The sequence below is a fragment of the Athene noctua genome, chromosome 2 (assembly GCF_965140245.1).
Source record: "Athene noctua chromosome 2, bAthNoc1.hap1.1, whole genome shotgun sequence".
In the NCBI taxonomy this organism is placed as follows: domain Eukaryota; kingdom Metazoa; phylum Chordata; class Aves; order Strigiformes; family Strigidae; genus Athene; species Athene noctua.
In genome coordinates this window covers 45,394,399-45,412,083 of record NC_134038.1, presented here as the reverse complement: position 1 = coordinate 45,412,083, position 17,685 = coordinate 45,394,399, and the positions used below count along the sequence as shown (strand labels likewise).

At 33.5% G+C, this 17,685-nt stretch overlaps 1 protein-coding gene across 5 annotated transcripts in view; it reads left to right on the top strand.

Annotated features, from left to right (window-relative positions):
• SNTG1 (syntrophin gamma 1) overlaps positions 1–17,685 on the top strand; it is a 357,499-nt gene that overhangs the window by 212,968 nt on the left and 126,846 nt on the right. For 2 of the 5 annotated variants that reach the window (XM_074898983.1, XM_074898982.1), the window contains 3 exons: positions 2,144–2,187; positions 2,295–2,336; positions 8,742–8,877. In XM_074898983.1, the coding sequence (XP_074755084.1) occupies positions 2,326–2,336; positions 8,742–8,877 (147 nt within the window). In that variant the 5' untranslated portion in view covers positions 2,144–2,187; positions 2,295–2,325. Of the gene's footprint in view, positions 1–2,143; positions 2,188–2,294; positions 2,337–8,741; positions 8,878–17,685 lie in introns of those variants that run through there. The other 3 variants (XM_074898980.1, XM_074898984.1, XM_074898981.1) reach the window with 3 other exon arrangements.

Here is a 17,685-nt window from a genome sequence, read left to right as displayed (position 1 = left end):
TATATTTTGAATATGTTGTAAACAGTCTTTCACATGATTTTTAAAAGAAAAAAAAAGTTCTTGTAAAACATTTTTAAGGTGAGAAATAGGAAAATATTTAGAGAATGAAAACATTTAATAAATTTAACAGAAGTTAATGATTTTCTGGCTTTTATTTCCAAATGGTTATGGCCAGGAAGCTGTAGCAGACCCAATGTTTGGCCATTAAAGCATGGTAAAACGAGAAGAGAATGAATTTCTTTTTATGCTGGTTAGTAGAGTAGTACTTAGACAGAGGTGAGTAATGGCAAAACCTTGATACTACCCCCATGTTATTTCAGCATTAGGTGCTGTGCTGTGCAGGCCTTTGCGTACATAGCTAAACTGTCACTGCATAAGGTCTTAATTATACTTATTTTTAATACAAGCAGAACTGGTGCTGAATCTCTGTGTTGTCTTTAACTGGCAATGTTTTGAAATTACTGGAATGATATAATATGTTCTAGGAAGATGGATAATTGTTAAACAGCTCATAATGTGCACAGTGCTGAGAGATGAAGGTTGTTAATCGGTACTAATATGATGTATTTAATGTCTCTGTTATGTTTGTGTATATTTGTGTACATTTGTGTAAGGTCAGAAACATAAACTTGGAAGCATCTCCCTCCATCTGTAATGCAATAATTCTAGGATGCTGCTTCTGCACAATTAAAATGTGCCAGCATAAAAAAAACCCTCATATTCACCCACACAGATAAAGAGAGATACAGGGGAATCAGTGTACTGAGAACTGAAAGCCAGCCATGAAAGGTGGATGTAAAAGTTGTATGTAGGGAGGCTATAGAATAGCATGGAATGAGTCCCTAAGGAAGATAATAAGGTTAACCTTAAGAAGTTATACTTGTGACTCTGTTCTTTTCAGTATACATATAAGTATGTAACACATAATAATGTGGCATGTATTACCTACAATAGCTATTAAAATGCTATTAAGCACTGTGGGAAAAATAAGAAAGATAGGCTTTAATTGCGCACACAAAATTCACATTGTGGTAGTGTTTTTTGTTTTTTTTTTTTCCTGCAGTAGCTGATGCATTATTTCTAACCTCAATACCTCGCTGAGATATAATCTCCATTACTGTTTTCAATAAAAATACAGCTGATTTTTAGAGAGCTAGTTTTTGAGGGACATCTCCAAAAACTTAAGCATCCTTTGTTACATCTAACTAATAATATCAGTCCTTCAGACTTGTACTTGAGTATCATAATTTATGTCAATATTAATTTCAGTTTTACAAATTATATAAATAAGTAAAATTTTTGGATCAAGTCCAATTCTAATCTTTTCCAGAGAGAGTCTGCTGTGATGTTTTGGAATACTGTAGATAAATAATCCCACATAATCTGTTAACATGCCTTAGTTCTCATGTTAGGGGTTATTTATTTATTTATAGACACTTAAATAATCTTTGTTACATTTCTTGTGTATTTATAAATTATATTTGCATTGCATACCTCTGTAACGTAGCACAATATTTAAAAATTGCAACTGTAGAATTAGATGTTGTAAATTCCCATGTAATTTATAGTATATAGCTTTGTTTTAAAAGTCAAATTCAGTTTGGCTCTTGATTTTGTACAATATGTTGATTGTCTAATTCTTCAGTATATAAAGTTATATAAAGTTATCTGACATGAATGCTCTGAGTTTATCAAAGATGCAGGATCTAAAGTATCTTTGATAAAAGCTTACAAGTTAAATTTCTCATTCATAAGTAGCTCTGGAGTCTCCATGTTGCATTTTCCTCAGAGTTTGTAAGGAATGATCTCTCACAGACAGATAGAACCTAGTCCTACAGTCAATTTCTATTCAGAAAAATATTCCATTCCTCACCATAATGGCCTGAAAGATACTAGTGTCCGATGGAAGATGTTTCATAGTCTTGTACTTGGGCTGGGTAGACTCTTTCATTGTAACACTGATATGTTAATTAAAAAACAATCCAAATAATATATTTGAAAGTTGCATGTTGGGTTTTTCATTAGGTTTTTGTTTAAATTTTTTAAAGATTATGTAAAAACATTAAATTAAATAGGAATACATGTACATGAAATGTAGGATGTGTTGTACAAAATGAGTGAAAAATATGCTTTCTGTTTTCAGCGGAACTTTCGGGTTTGCTCTTTATAGGAGATGCAATTCTACAGGTGAGTAAAACAGCAAGTTCTTTTATTTATATTTTTCTAGAAAAGTGACATGAAATCTATACTTATGAAATGTAGAGTAAGTCTTCTCTTTATCTTTTCAATAACAGATTAATGGAATTAATGTGAGAAAATGCAGGCATGAAGAAGTGGTGAGCTTTTCTGGTTTTTTAGTCTCCTTTTTTGTCTTTTGTAGTTTTGAGATGATAGTATATGCTGATATATCAGTTGTATTATTGATATTCTAAACAAATATGATTACCTTCTAGCATGGCAAGCAGCTAAGATCTTAGTGCAATCTCTTCTTCATAAGTTTGTTGTAGTCGCTATTCTCAATTAGGCTTTTCTGTATAAAGGGTATTTATTTTATTATGCAGATTTTAGCTGTACATATTCCGACATTTCTTCTTCTTACCTATGAGGGTGCTCTCCTCCTTCAGTTAAGCTGTTATCAGTACTGATTTAAAATAGCAGTGTATTAACGGGATTCCTTTTAGAGAAGTCATTTGTATTTGAGAGGTCTGTAGTAGGCTGATTCTATTGGTAAGTCTGCTTTGCTAAAAGTATCATGTAATTTTGTTATATTTGACTTTTTGACTCTTAAGTGCTTTTAGAAGTAGGAAACCCTATATGTCAGAAAAGAATGCCAGAAATGAGAAGATTACCAAATAAATCATCTTTAAGTCCTGTGTCGCTCCATAGAATTTGTACCTGTGTTTTTAAAACAATGTAGTAATATTAAATTTGAAAGTCTACTTTTCTGGAATTTACTTTGCCAATTCAAAGATGCTCTGTATTTCATACAGCGTTCTGTTATATGACAGATCATTGAATGTATGCCATTCAGATATAGAAGGCAAGAGTTAATAAGGGTGAAGTTCTGATGAACAAGTTAGTGCAGGCTGAAAGATTATATCACTGTGCTATTTCTCAGAGTGCTTTTGTGCCCTGGTTTCATATTGGAAATTTGTGCTGCAAATCATGCTTCATTCTTCAGAGCCTTTGTCATACCACCTTCCATATACACAGGCTAATAGTTGCATTTATAGTACTTTGGCTGTGCAACAGTGGTCAGATTTTAATCTTTTATAAGCTTACTGCAGTTGTTTGGTTTAATATGAATTAATATGGTAAATCTCTCAATGGGATTTAAACAGGCTGTTGGAATTTCAAGACATGAGATAAAGATATTACAAAAAATGTAGACTAGCACACTCAAAGGCATATTGAAAACTGGCAAGAACACCAGGATTTTTTTTTTTTTTTCTGAGACAATCTCTTAACCATTACAATTGTACATAAATCTGTTGGCTATTTAGGATCAGATTTAAACACTTTCATGGAAAAAAAGAAATTTTGGAAAAGCCAAAATGTGCAGGCTGACAGAGTAGCATGTGTCATCATGTTAAATTTTGATTTATACCTTGTTAGTCAAACATAATCTCTCAAACTCCTTGTAGATAATTCTCTCTAAATAATAATGAAAAATGTGTGTCTTACAAATTTTGAATGTGTGTTTGTGTAGTGCAAGTGTTTTAGGAGCTTAAGAAGCAGATAAATTTTAAATTAAATATGTGTTCTAATAATAATTATTAAGAATAATAAATATAGAGCAATATTTAATGTCCATATGACATTTTATAAACTAAAATATGCAGAGGAGTTATAAAATATAAAATAAATATAAAACCCAAAGTAAATGAACTCTGATAATCTATTTTTATTTAGAAACATTCACTATCATATGTTATATATTTGTGGGGTAAATTTGTTGTAGAGCCTGTTATAGTAATGATAGATATGGTTTTGCATTTTGCAGTAATTTGTGAGTTTAGGCATAGCCCTGAGTAAAGGGCAAGTACATCAAGTGGTCTGCCAACAGGAGTTACAGGTGGGAATTCGTCTGCCGCATGCCCTTTGCAGTTTAAATTGTTCTAGCACTTCTGTCTTTCAGGGTCTTTATCAAATACAGGATCTGTAACTCTAATATCAAGGTAACAGAGAAAATAGGAAGTATGTGGTGCATAGTTGCTCACAGCAGGGAGTTGAATAGTAGTGGAAACTTAATTTTCAATCCATCAATCTAGGTTCTTTTCAAATGGCTATGCAAGGTACATGAAATCAGAGCTTTGTTTCTTTCTGATTTCTTCCATAACTAAGCAAGATTTAGAAGGTATCGTATTAAATGAGAATATATTAGTGTTCTGGGTTGTCTTAATGTCTTAGAAAATATTTAAACCAGCATGGAATTTTTTTTTCAGTGTGTAAAGTTGAAGATGCCCATAGAAAATTCAGACTTGTATCTACAGTGTGCATCTGATGAGTGTTCATTCTTTTTCTAGATCCAAAACTTCTTGCTGCTTGCAGAAATATTTTAAGCATATGTCATATCTTCATAGTTCTCCAATGAAAACATGTGTGGCATAATCACTGCAGCCTGTTGTATTACACTGATGATTAGTTGGCCCTGATATTTCACCATGCTTTACTGACAACTATACTACGCATATAAAATTATTTGAATTTTAAAATTAAGTAGTTTAATCACGTTAGTGCTGTCTTTCATAGTAGGGAGGATTTTCCCCCAATATCTAGTGCACTTAGTTGTCTTGACACAAAGGAGGGTCCATAAGTGTTTTTATTGTCTTCCATTAGTTATTAGATCTGGTGATAAAGTATTCAGTGATGCACAGATCCTGTTACCCAAGAAATATACTATAATATGAAGTCTGAATCTGAAAAATAGGTAGATACATAGGTAGGCAGATAGATCGATAGATAGACAGACAGACAGATAAGACTCTTATAAAACAGAATAGATAGGTTTAATCAGTTCTTCCTATACCTTACTGGAGTCCTCTACACCGTTCCTTTCTGATTTTTTTTGTAGCTTTGGGAAAATGACTTAATTTTGAACTTAGTTTTCTGCTTGTAGAAGGCAAGAATATTATTCATATCATGAAAACACATTATGAGTTTCTTTCAGCGGCTGAATATCAGTTTGTTGTTTGTCCTGGGTTGTAAAAACTCCCATCTGAATACAACATAACATTGCTTCAGTCATAGTTCTCTCCTATGGTAAAATAAATATATGCTCTCTGTGGTGAAGTATCACCATGGGAGGAGGTTGAGGAAAAAAAAAAAAAGCAATTCTCTTAAAAAGTATCTCTCAACATACTGGCAATTTGACTCCAAAAATGCAGTATGAACTTGAATTTAGAGGTAAGGATAGTCCATTAGATCTTTTAATTTACATGAGTTTGTGCTCTTTCTACTCTGGATTTATTAATTATTCCTTTTTCCAGTAGACTCTACATTTTACAACAAGACTTTTTAAAGGCTGAAATTAGGATTATGCATAGAAAGACCTACGAGTTTAGCCTTCTGTCTAATTAATATGGTCTAACAATGCATAACTTGTCAATCCACATGACTAGTCTTTTAAGGGCTCACAATGCATATGATTATTCATAAGGCTGGAAACTAATCTATTTGTAGTCTGGAAACTAATGTAACTTTAGCCCTTACTTCCATTTATTGTCCAAATATAAACAAAGCTAGATAGGCAATCACCAATGTAATGCTTCTCTTACAGCACATACGGACATTTTTTGTGGTTCTGGGTCTAGCCACTATATCACTAACAATGGACAAAATTTTGGGAGAGAGTGAGAGGACTGCTGTGAGCTGCTTCCCTTGAGCTACTACTGAGTGGCTCAGAGTAGTAGAATATGAGTCAACTCAGTTGCATATTACCAAAAATTTTGTGTTGAATCTACTGCTCTTACTGTTTTCAGGGTTCTAAGTGCACCAAATCATCTAGGTCCCAGGGAGAAGAAAAATTTTCAGTCAAATGAACAGTGATATGTTTAAGATTATGTCTCTGTTCTTAACATTGAGAATAAAGCATCTCAGGTAGTACGAAGGGCTATGGTTATATATCACTGGGGATATAGCTTCTGGCTCAGCATCCATTTTTCTCTTAGGAAATAAAAATAGAATTAAATTAATGTCAATATGAAATAATTTCTTATTTCTTGTATTTGAGGAAAATTCAGGGAATGTTTCTAATAGAAAATGATAATTTGTATGTGTCAGTTAATGTGGCATTCATGTATTCCTTGAAAAGCAACAGGTAAATGTAGGTAGGTATCAAGACAGCATAGATATTTAGACTTTGGTGGATTTTATGTAGAGCTAGCCACAATATGCAGCACTGATGAAACTCTTATTCTGATTTTTTTGTTTTGAAACTCTGGTTTCATTCAAACTCATTTTACAACCCATTATGAATAGTTTTGGTAATGTTTTTCGTAAGTGTTTTTAGGAGGAAGAACAAATATATTGTATTTGTAAGACAGGACTAGAAACCAAATGATCTGAAATCTCACTCCATCTTGACTCTGCAAATGTGTCTTTTGGTAAATTATGTTTTAAAGTTATCTTTGTGCTAACTGTGAAACAGAGACCTAGACTATTATCAGATTTAGCTCACTGAATTACACGACATACTTCAGAATCTGTTATGGAGAAGAATCTTTGTATTAATATTGTGCTGTCTGGTGATAGTGATAACAGCAACCTGCAAATACAATTTACCACCTACTCATATTATGTGGCAGAGATCCTGTACTGTATAACTCATAGTTATACAGCCATTTAATCCTTTCCTCTCTAGAATGAATTGCAACTTTAAAGAATGGATTTGCATATTTGTCTCTTCTATGAGAAGACCATAATCAATCTGCAATTTGAAATTTTTGAATTTGAAAAAGTGAAATGTAAACTTTTTGGAAATCCAGTATTTCCTTGGTAAGATGAGTCCAAGTTATTACTTTTTCCATACAGCTGCTGTTTTCTGTTGAGATTTGGTTAATTTAAAAAGCACTAATGTCACCTTAGCTACCCTGGTGCGATTAATGAAAACATCTGTTGCAATGTATTTACAATGTTGAAATAAGTTTACATCAAGTAGAAAAGAACCTAGCAGATGCAAATAGTTTTTTCCTGTGTGGTGAAAATTCCTTGGATTAAGATATCTCCTGGAGCAGTATTCTTAATATGTATTCGTCTGCTTTTCTGATCTGGTTCTAGCTATGTTTTTTAGTGTTTACATAATTCATTTTTGTGCCAAACTCAGTAAAGGCTTGAATTTATTCAAGCACTATGATTTTAGACTTTTAAAATAATCTGTTGCCTGTCTTCTTAATTTATATTTTCATTTCTTTTTCTCAAGATACCTGTGGATATATTAGTCAGTTTATTAAGATTTCATCTTTTAAAACTACTCATCAGTATTACTGAGTTTTAATAGAAGGGAGTAAAATAAGCTGGCATGAATACTACCAAGTCTATATGATTGTTATTTCCTTATTACATAGATACAGTCCTCAAAGCAAAAATCCATTAGGGTTTAGTGGGATAAAGACTGAATCACAAGTTACAGTGCAACATCCTTTAAGTAACTGCCATTGGTTCCTCCTTTGTCATGCAGGTCTATTAAAGCTGAATGCCTGAGCTGCAAAGACAATTGAGCAGTGGATTTAAAGTGTGTGCCATCAGACATGCTTCGTTTGTGACCTTGTTTACATTGATATTTTACTGTAAAGGCTGGGTTTCTTTGCTTCCTTAGGAAGCAAATACGAATATTTTCATGCTTATTTGTATGTGTGTGTGTTTTACAGAAGACTTTTTGAAAGATTTCATTCTGCACAAAATCTTCCAGTTGTGGAACCATTCCACAGTTTGACTTCGGTACAGGGACTCAATTTTTTCTTTGCTGTGTATTGATGTAATACTGTATAATAATTAAAAAATAAGAAAATGGGTTTGGGTCCCTGGTAGACCACCAGAATCCCAATTACTTTAAATCTGTTTCTGTGTGGTTTATATTTGAAAAAGCATAGTCCACTTTGGCTAGTTTTTTGAGTTTTTTGTTTTACTTAGACTAATTACTTCATAATAATTGAGTGAGACTAGAGAGCATCAAAAGCCTCCAAATGGCAGAGGAAATAAACATACACAAACCACTCCAATTTAATGTAGAAAAAATGAAACCTTCTTTAGTCATGAAAATTATCTTCCACGGTCACTATTAAAAAAATTTCTTTTACCCATAAGGACTAGAAAATACTGTCCAACTGGCAACAACTATGTTTTCTTTAAACAGGTAACAACCGTGTGGTATAGACTGAAAGCAAATGTTCACCTCTAATAGGCAACCTCTATATTTCTTATGGCTTGACATGGGCCCAAGAGAGCAGATTGGACAAAACAGAGCATGTATACTGATGTAGCTAGCCAGAAGGAGTCATAAATAAAAGGTGTGCTCAAAGAAGTGCAAATGTGCACACACATAGAGTCTTCTGACATTTTTTCAGCAGTCACAATATCTGATTTAAATCTTCAGAATTGTCATTGATCTGGCTATAGTAAAATCAGATGGGTACCAAGAAGAAACTTTTTATCCAGGGGTTATCTAACACCTGTACATATTTTTAGGTCTTTTTTTTTTTTTTTTTTTTTTTTCTCTACAATGGGTCTTTGTCTTTTGACAGTTTGTTCGGTGGAGGAGGAAGAGGAAAGGAGAATGGACTCTATATATTTTTCAATAGTATCCAGTGTTGGACTGTTCCAGCCAAATACATGGAGGTTTCCAGATGGCCCACCCCATACTTCTCAACCACTAGTATGGTACAGTATGGTACTGCTGTTTTGGTATCTGTTTGTGAGCACTGGGCCTATTTCTAGATGTATACATTTTTTTTCTTTTATCCTGATAGTACTGGTATCTTTCTATAATTTCAATTTGGTACTACCTGTTTCCCGTTAGCTCTTTTGCAAGACTTTGGCTAGTAAAACAGCTTGCAGTAGTAAGAGGTTCACAGACCACAAGAAAAACTTTGGTGCAGGTGTGGTTACAGAGGGAAGAAACTCTTCCATTAAAAATGACAAAGGTTACTCGTTTGTTAGATTTTCATGCAGAGACCTGGAGGAGTTGTTGCCTCCCAGTGCTGTTTGTACTTTTCTGAGCAAAATGAGAAACATGACTGCTCAGGCTGAAACAGCATTACCAGTATAATGGCATATATCTTTAAATGAGTTCTAGCAAATGTACATAGCTCTATTCCACTTCACATGCCCTTGTCAAGCCAATACTGACTCACAATATTTCAAAGGTTCTAATTATGCTGAACTGTTAAAAGGAAAGTTCAGGGAAATGCTCTACATAAAAAAACTTGCATATTTTAACATGTTGGTGTGCAGTGAAAAGTACTGAGGATATTTCTAGACTCCCTGAAATGCTACCCTTCCTGTACAAATCTGAGTATAGTGTATTTACATTTTAAATGGATAGACAGACAGACATGTTTCATAAAATCTTCACCATATCTTAGCCATTTTAAAGGGTTTTTGATATCTTTTTTTTCAGTCATATTTACATGAAAAATCTAATACAAAACACATTCAAAATCTCCTGTGCGCTTCAGGTCATAATGTATTATTTCTGAATCACTGACTGCAGAGAGAAGTATTGGTGAGAGCTAGCATTTACCATAATGAATGCTAACAGATAAAATCTTTTGTTTAAACATCTTTCACCCTGAAAGATTACAAGGTTTGGCAGACTACAAGAAATATCATTCCATCAATCAATGTGAGGTTTTAGAGTAAAATGAATCACCTGCACAACAATGGCAACAACAAATCGTCTGTGAGACAAAGTATTATTTTTTTCCGATTAAAATACTGGGAGCTTTGGAATTTGGCATATCCAAGACATTTAAATTTTTACTTTTATTGCTATGACTACAGCCTTTAATATCCCGGAAGATATCAAAATCTTTGTATCTCAGTAGGAAAGTGTTATCTAAATGAGATCATGCCTTTTTGAATCATCTTTCTGTATAGGTGTTCCTTAGATAGGTCTGAGTTACGTAGCATCAGCACTGTTTTGGCTATTTTCTACATTTTGGTAGAATCTGTCAGCACATAAAAAAAATGTTAAACCAGAATTATTAAGGTTTTAGGGTCATAGACTTTCTAAAAGCCAGGCTTGTAATCTGGGCATTCATTTTTGATATGACCTGTTCACCTAGCAGCAACATTACATAATTTTACAAAGCATTTTGGTTTTATTTTCTTGTTGATGTTGCAATTTTTGCTTCAGAAAACACATCCAGTCTATATAACAGTCCATAAATTATGTTTTTAATAAGATTTTTTAGTCTCAAATGGTAATTAACTGCCAAGAACGGATTTCTGTGGGGTTATTGCCTAATTAAGAAAATAAGAAAAGGTAAACTAAAGGTTGCAATGGGATAAGTAGCCTGATCATTTTTGGATGAATATATCAGATTTATGCTTAACTTGGAAAATCATTAAGACCTCATTCTATAAACCGATTAAACTTGTAATTCAGCACATTTTCATCATTATGCTGAAATACAAATTAGTGTTTTTACTTCTTTGGAATAATATGTTTATCTCTTTTTTTTTTTCCCCCCCAAATATCTGAAAATGTCCTCCAGTTAATTAATATCCAGTCTGTGTACCTCCAAACTCAGTTTTGTGAAGACACTTAAAATTTAGATGCTGATGAAAATTATCCTAAAAATATTGAGACAATATTACTTGTGAAAATTTCATATTACAGGAAAACTATGTTGGATCACAGTCCAGCAAAATATGTATGTGCTTTCACAAAAGTATTAATTTAAGTATTTTAATTAATTGGGGACTTTCTTTTTTACAAATATTTATGAGGAACAAAGTTATTTTCTCAACTTCAGCTAGATGCAGTGAATATTCTTTAGCAGAAAGGCTGCCATTATATTAAATGACATGAAAGTATGTTCTTACGTGTTTTCTCAGCTGGAAACTTACCACTAAGAACGTTCCCTGAAGTACTAAAATATCTTTTTCAGAGATTAGATCCTGAGCTGCTGAGAAGTTTAGCAGCGTTAACTGCATATATTGATCTAAAACATTACTTCAAATACAAATTTGTTGAAGAATTATTCTTTATGTCATTGTGGAGTTGATAACATTTAGAACTGAACAAATAAGAGTAGGCTTGTACATTAATATTTATGCAAATTTGGAATTAAAATTTGATTTCAAACTCTTTAAGACCATTTTATATTCATTTTTCATGAGCATTTATATGCTGGTGCTTGATTAGTGTGACTATTCATTAAAAGTAAATGTTAAGGTCATATTTGCCAACAGCAAATTTTATATTGAATATGTAAATGTGAAATTTGCCACTAGCTGTGTGTTTGACCCCAGCCTTGCAATGGGATTAGTTGAGCAAACTCTTATTCTGGAACTGATCTTTCTTTTTCCTAAAAATTGAGGCTCTGCTCGGTCAGATATAATATTCAAGCCATGTTTTCAACAATCTTAGACCTATGTCTGTATATAAAAATTTTAAAAATTGAGAATGTACTTCAAAATGGTGTGTCAACTCTATGACTTCTCAGGCATTAGGAACAGAAACAATAGCTGACATGTTATGTGGTTTAGTAATGTGTATGCATTTTGCATATGACTAATTTCACGAATTGCATACATAAAAACCTGTATTCATTTAGTAAATGTGTTAGAAATTTCATATAGAACTCAACTGTGAGACCCCTTATCCTGGTAAATTTGAAGTGTGGGCACAGTTTGACTGAACAGCAGGGGATTCTTATATATTTAATAGATAAGCAAGCAGTTTCATTGTTTTAATAATCAGGGCTAGAAGACTCAGACCCTTTAAGTTCATTGCTATAATGGGAAAAAAAAAAAAAAAAAAAGTGCAGGATGATCAACTGTGAAAAGAAAGAACACCAAATCTTTTGAAATTAATAATTTGGTTGGTATTATTTCCTCCTATTGAGGAAAACATATTACCTGAAAAATTTGGAGATGTTAAATCCAAGTTATTGGCTAGTTTCTGTTACAGCTGGAAAAAAACATTTCCACTTTCAACTTTGCTTTGATTTTTCTCTATTAAAAAAAATACTGTTGAAAAAGCAAAAACTTCTATCTGTAGCTTTTTGCCTTTAGCATAATATCTTCTAGGAAAAGAAAAATATGTATCCATTCATAAAAGGATTTCTAGTGATATTAATTTCAGTTGTAGCTGAGTATTCTAGGAATCATACAGATAAATATGCAACGGTTTGGTTTATTCTGTAAATACAGCTGATGATATTTTTCTTCATGTAACATGGATAATGTCTTTAGTATTTTTCATTATGCTGAATATTTTATATGACTGTTGTATAGAGGATGGAGATTCCTAATGACTAAGTAATTCTTGTAAGGTTTTCCTGGCTAATTACTGAAATATGGCTATTGATTTTGAGAGGCCATACACAACATTTTTCTTTAGTTCAGTTTATAATTATCTGCTGGTATCTGTTGTGTTGTCATACAGTGTTGGATAGCTTATACAGTATACTTACTTTTTTTTCTATAATAGTAAATGCATTATCATGCACTGTAGGCATAATACCTGCGGGCCACAAGCAAGATCTTAATTTCTACATAAAGTATATTGGTATTATTATTTTATTTCATGACTGAAGCTTTGGCCTGTATCCAGCACTGAGTGTTTCTGTGTCAGCTCTTATCACCAGGAAGTGTCATTCCAGTATAGCCTGTCTTTTTGCAGATTACTGGATGGTAATTCAAAAATTCCTTAAAGATATGTCAGGGAAATCTGTGTTGGAATATTCATTATGGTATATGTTATAGTATAGTACACCCTAAATAATCTTTTTTTTTTTTTTTTTTTTAATTCTAAAAGAATATCTCTTATTAAATTCTCTGCTTTCATTTAAAGATTGTTTTAGCCATTTGTTCCTATCTGAGATTCTTCTTAGAGAAGAGCAAAACCAAGAATTGATTGGTAGCCTCCAGAGACTTACTAAATTATGATTCTGCCTTATTCGTACCACTTTTTTTTATATTGGACTAAAATGATACTATTTGCATGAGTAATACAGATAGATTTTTCAAGGATGTTGTGCAGATATGATAAGTAGGAGGAATTTCAACATATTAACTGTGTATTAAAATATGGCCTAGATTTTGCTTAAAAGAAAAAAATCTTTGAATTTTTATGTCATGAATCCTTGAAGATAAATGTGCAAAGACTCTGGAGATTGCTTAATGTTCTACAGGTGTTGATGGCTTTTTTTGAATATTCTCCATAAGATGTAGTTGAGAGGAAAAAAAATGCACCACAATCTCACCATAGCCTACTGTCACAGATGGTTTCCAGTTATTATGAAGTTTAAAATCCTTGTGTTTTAAATAAGAAATCATCTGTAGACTGATGGGATAGCCTATTGTTCATCTGGCTGTACACACCAGCACACACAGGGTACAATGCAACCTTTTGGCAAAGCTGTGTAGACATCAGTAGATGCTATTATAAAAGTGGTATAAGTACTTCTTTAATTTCAGTAGGAGTTTTGTTTTGTTTAGTAAGAGGATCGCACATTTCTCCCAAAGCAGCTTCGGTCAATATTTGATTTGGATAGTGTCAGTGAAATTGATCCCAGACAAAATCTGGTTCCTGTGTAAATTTCTGAGCTATCATACCAGTGAAAGGTTTACCCAAATATATACAGTTGCAAGGAAAGTGTGTAGTATTGGTAGAAGATGAAATATACATGTTAATACACCTAGTTGAAACCAGAATTAGGCTTATGGACTTATATTTGAATGAGGGTGGGGTTGAGTAGTTTACCTAAATGCATGGTGGTGATTTTATCAGTCTCACAGAGTTCTAATTTACAATTAGAAAAATATCTGAACGTTTTGTGTTGACTAAAAGAATTCAAGTTTCCTATTTCATATCTTTTGAGAAAATGGAGAGTAAATACTGTCTAGTTTCAATCACACTAGGAACAGTTGTAATGGTATTTCTAACATTTTCAGTATTATTAAGGGATTTGCCTGTTCCTCTTAGCCAGCTGTTTTGGAACTCATTAAATATTTAACTACAAAAATATGTGTTCATGAATTGGCTCAGAAAGATAGTAGGTACACAGCAGCTGAATATGTAATAACATTCAAAATGTAGAACAGCTTTGAGAGTTTAAAGTGGAGGACTTCTTAAGACTGTATAACGACTATTGTAGCTGAGTAATCCTAGAGTAGAGCCGTATGTACTCACAACATATAGATACTCTGAAAATTCTCATGAAACTTTGAAAGAGTTTGGGTTGATGTCTTCTGGGTTTTTGTGTTTTCATAGGTATTTTCTTGTCATATGTAACTGCATATCATGTAGAGCTGAACAGCTAAAAAATGCATCTTTGTGTATTTATTACTTCTATGGACCACAGTCCCGGACCAATAGTAGTCCATGGAATATAGGTTGGAAAACATTAGCAAGACCCATTGTTAGAAATTACAATGAACATTTACATTATAATCAACAATCTGAAGCTCAGCTGGGGTGACTCAAAGAATATACTGATAGATCACGATTAATAATATATTGGAGTTGGAATCTATATAGGGAATGAGTATTCTTCCTTTCCCAGAATATGGTATGTAATGTTTCAGTTCAAGGACCTATGGTGTCCCCTACCTATTGGCGTTCCCAACTTTGATAGACTTGAAATTTTAACAGGTTCTAACTCCTTTCTTTTGATAGTTTCTGTATTAGAGTAATGGCCTTCTAATTATTTAATATGAACCGTGATGACCAGTAAGTGCAGTCTTTAGTGAAACAGAATTCAAAATTAGGGTACATGACATAAAAATGCAAATGAAGCACTTACAGCAATACTTTTTGTGGATGATATTTATTAATGATACTAGAATTATTGAAAGAACAGGAAAATGCTGCAGACTTTTCCTGTCAGGCTTTTACTTTCATAATTTTTTTTCCTCAGGTATCTGCATTGATAGCTTTTGCAAGGCACTCCTATATTACTTTTGAAATGATGAACATGTGACTAAACAATAATTGCAGTCAATTGCTATTCTAATTGAAAGATTACCAAACATTAAGTGCAGTCTATTGCTATTCTGATCGAAAGATTACCAAACATTTTAGTGTTGATTCTGTAGCATAAGAAAGTTTAAAGATTTCCAGAAAGCTGTCATCATATCTTTTAGACAAATTTGTAAGTACTTATCTTGATTTTGGCTGGGATAGAGTTCATTTTTCTTCTTAGTAGCTAGAATAGTGCTGTGTTTTGGATTCAGTATGGGATTTGGTGTGAGAATAATGCTGGTAATACACTGATGTTTTCAGTTGTTGCTAAAAGATCAAGGACTTTCCCACTCCCCATGTCATGCCTGTGCACAGGTGTTCAAGAAGCTGTGAAGGAGCAGTGTCAGAGCAGCAGACCCAAACTGGCCGATGAAATATTCCATATTATGCAGTGTCGTGCTCAGTATATAAGGGAGGGTGAGCTGGGAAGGGGAGGGGGTTCTCTCTTGCTTCCAGGGTTGCAGTTTCAGGATCTTGGATTTTTCAGTTCGCTCGGTATCAGTTGGTGGGTGGTGAGTAATTGCATTGTGCATTACATTTGTACTTTCTATTATTGTTATTGTTTTATTTTATTACAACTATTAAGCTGTTTTTATCTCAATTTATGAGTCTCCCTTAACCTCTACAGGTGGAGGGTGAGTGGGAGAGTGGTTGCATGGTGTTTGGCTGCCAGCCAGGTTTAAACCACTATAGTACTGCATTCCACAAGTGGTAGACTTAAAAGTTTAAAAACAGATTTTTTTTTTCTACCTTATATCACTGAATATATCCAAATATATCACTGAAGTGACAATATTATTTTTTTACCTTGGAGAGCTGCATTGAAGAAAGAACTGACAGGAATCTGTGTCCTCTGTGTGGCCTGTATTTGGTCATCTATTGCCTGATGATTTTTTTTTGTGTGTGAGTTAATTATATGTCCAATAAATTATTTGTGAAATTAATCTTTTCCTCCTACGTCTTCATTACACTTACATATTTTTCTTACGTCTGATTATTTTAGTGATTTCCTATGAAAGAAACTCTGACTCTGTAGATGTCTCTTAGTGTCATCTAATATAAATGGCCCACTTTGCATGTAGGCTTGAAACATGGTAAAATCTATTTTTAAAGGTGGATCTCTTAGTTTTCTACTAATGCTTTATACAGGAGTCTTGAAGTTGCATTTTCTGCTACCTCTGTGTGTAACGCCCATGAGCCTGTGGAAACAGGGCAGGGATCAATGAAGGAAGCCTGAATATAGCTATACAGTGACTGGTACGCTGTTGTCTGTCTGATAAACCACCTGCTGGTCTAGTTTAAACAAGTGCTGTCACTTGGAATCAAGAATAATTTTGTTTCTAAGTGGTCAGTCTGATGGGACTTGTCAAAAAGCATCAAACCCTGAATCTCTATGTATGTTGCTCTGTAATGATCTTTTGTATAGTGCCTTAGTAGCTGGAGCATTCACTGAGTAAGTGCTACCTCGATTAAACTCATGTGTCATCTTGAGAAACTATAAACCTCTATCTGCCACTTTTCAGAATAATTGCTTAGTGGTAGGCTCAATAGAGTATCTTCACTGTAACTACTAATCTTACTGCATCACTTTGTACTTTTTTAAAACAGCACCCCTAGCAATTTACATGCAGAAGAGGGTTCTGAATAGAAGGGCACGTCTTCCTGCATCCTCAGCATGTGCACCGTTCTGCTCTGCATGTCCTTTTGCCTTGTTTGAGGAGGCTCCCAGTTCTAGTGTGCAGCCCATTTGAATTTGTATCTAAATATCTAACACAGGTCCTGGAACCTGACTGCAAAAAATTAAAACCTACAGCTGTGGTAGTGTCAAACTGGTCTGAAGTATACTTTGAGTTGCTCAGCCTGAATAGGAACTGTTGTTATAAAACTCTGTATATCAATAAGATAAATTTTCTGAAGGAAAAAAAGCTTTGGTAGCTTTTACTATTATATTTGTTGATTAACCTTCATAGTTGGCAAATACTGTGATAAATATTAGATCATAGGCATTAAAAACTCCACATACAGTGATGTGGTTTTAATGCAAATATTCTGTATTGACTACATGGCTTTTACTGAATACACCAGTTCATTTTTAAATAAAAAAATTCAAGACAGTTGTGTGCATGCATTGAGCCTTCTAGCTTTGGGTCTTTATGTGATGGTACCAAAATGCATGTTGTGGTATCTGTTGATGGACTTGATACAATGCATTGTGTAACTCTGCACAGTGGCTATGACGGTGGCTTCTACTTTATTTTTTTTTCCCCCAGATGTTTTTAATTCAAGGTATTTATCAAAGAACTGAATTTTCATTTAAAACACACTGAAGAGTGGAATTTGCTCCAGTTCAGCAGAACACGGATCTTGGGGAGTATATAAGTCTTCTGATTTAAATCTTTATGAATTCATTGCTGGGTAAATGTAATTGGTAACTTAAGAGGGTATTTACAGTCTTATTTGGGAAGGAATACTTACTGAAGTCAGAGGGACTT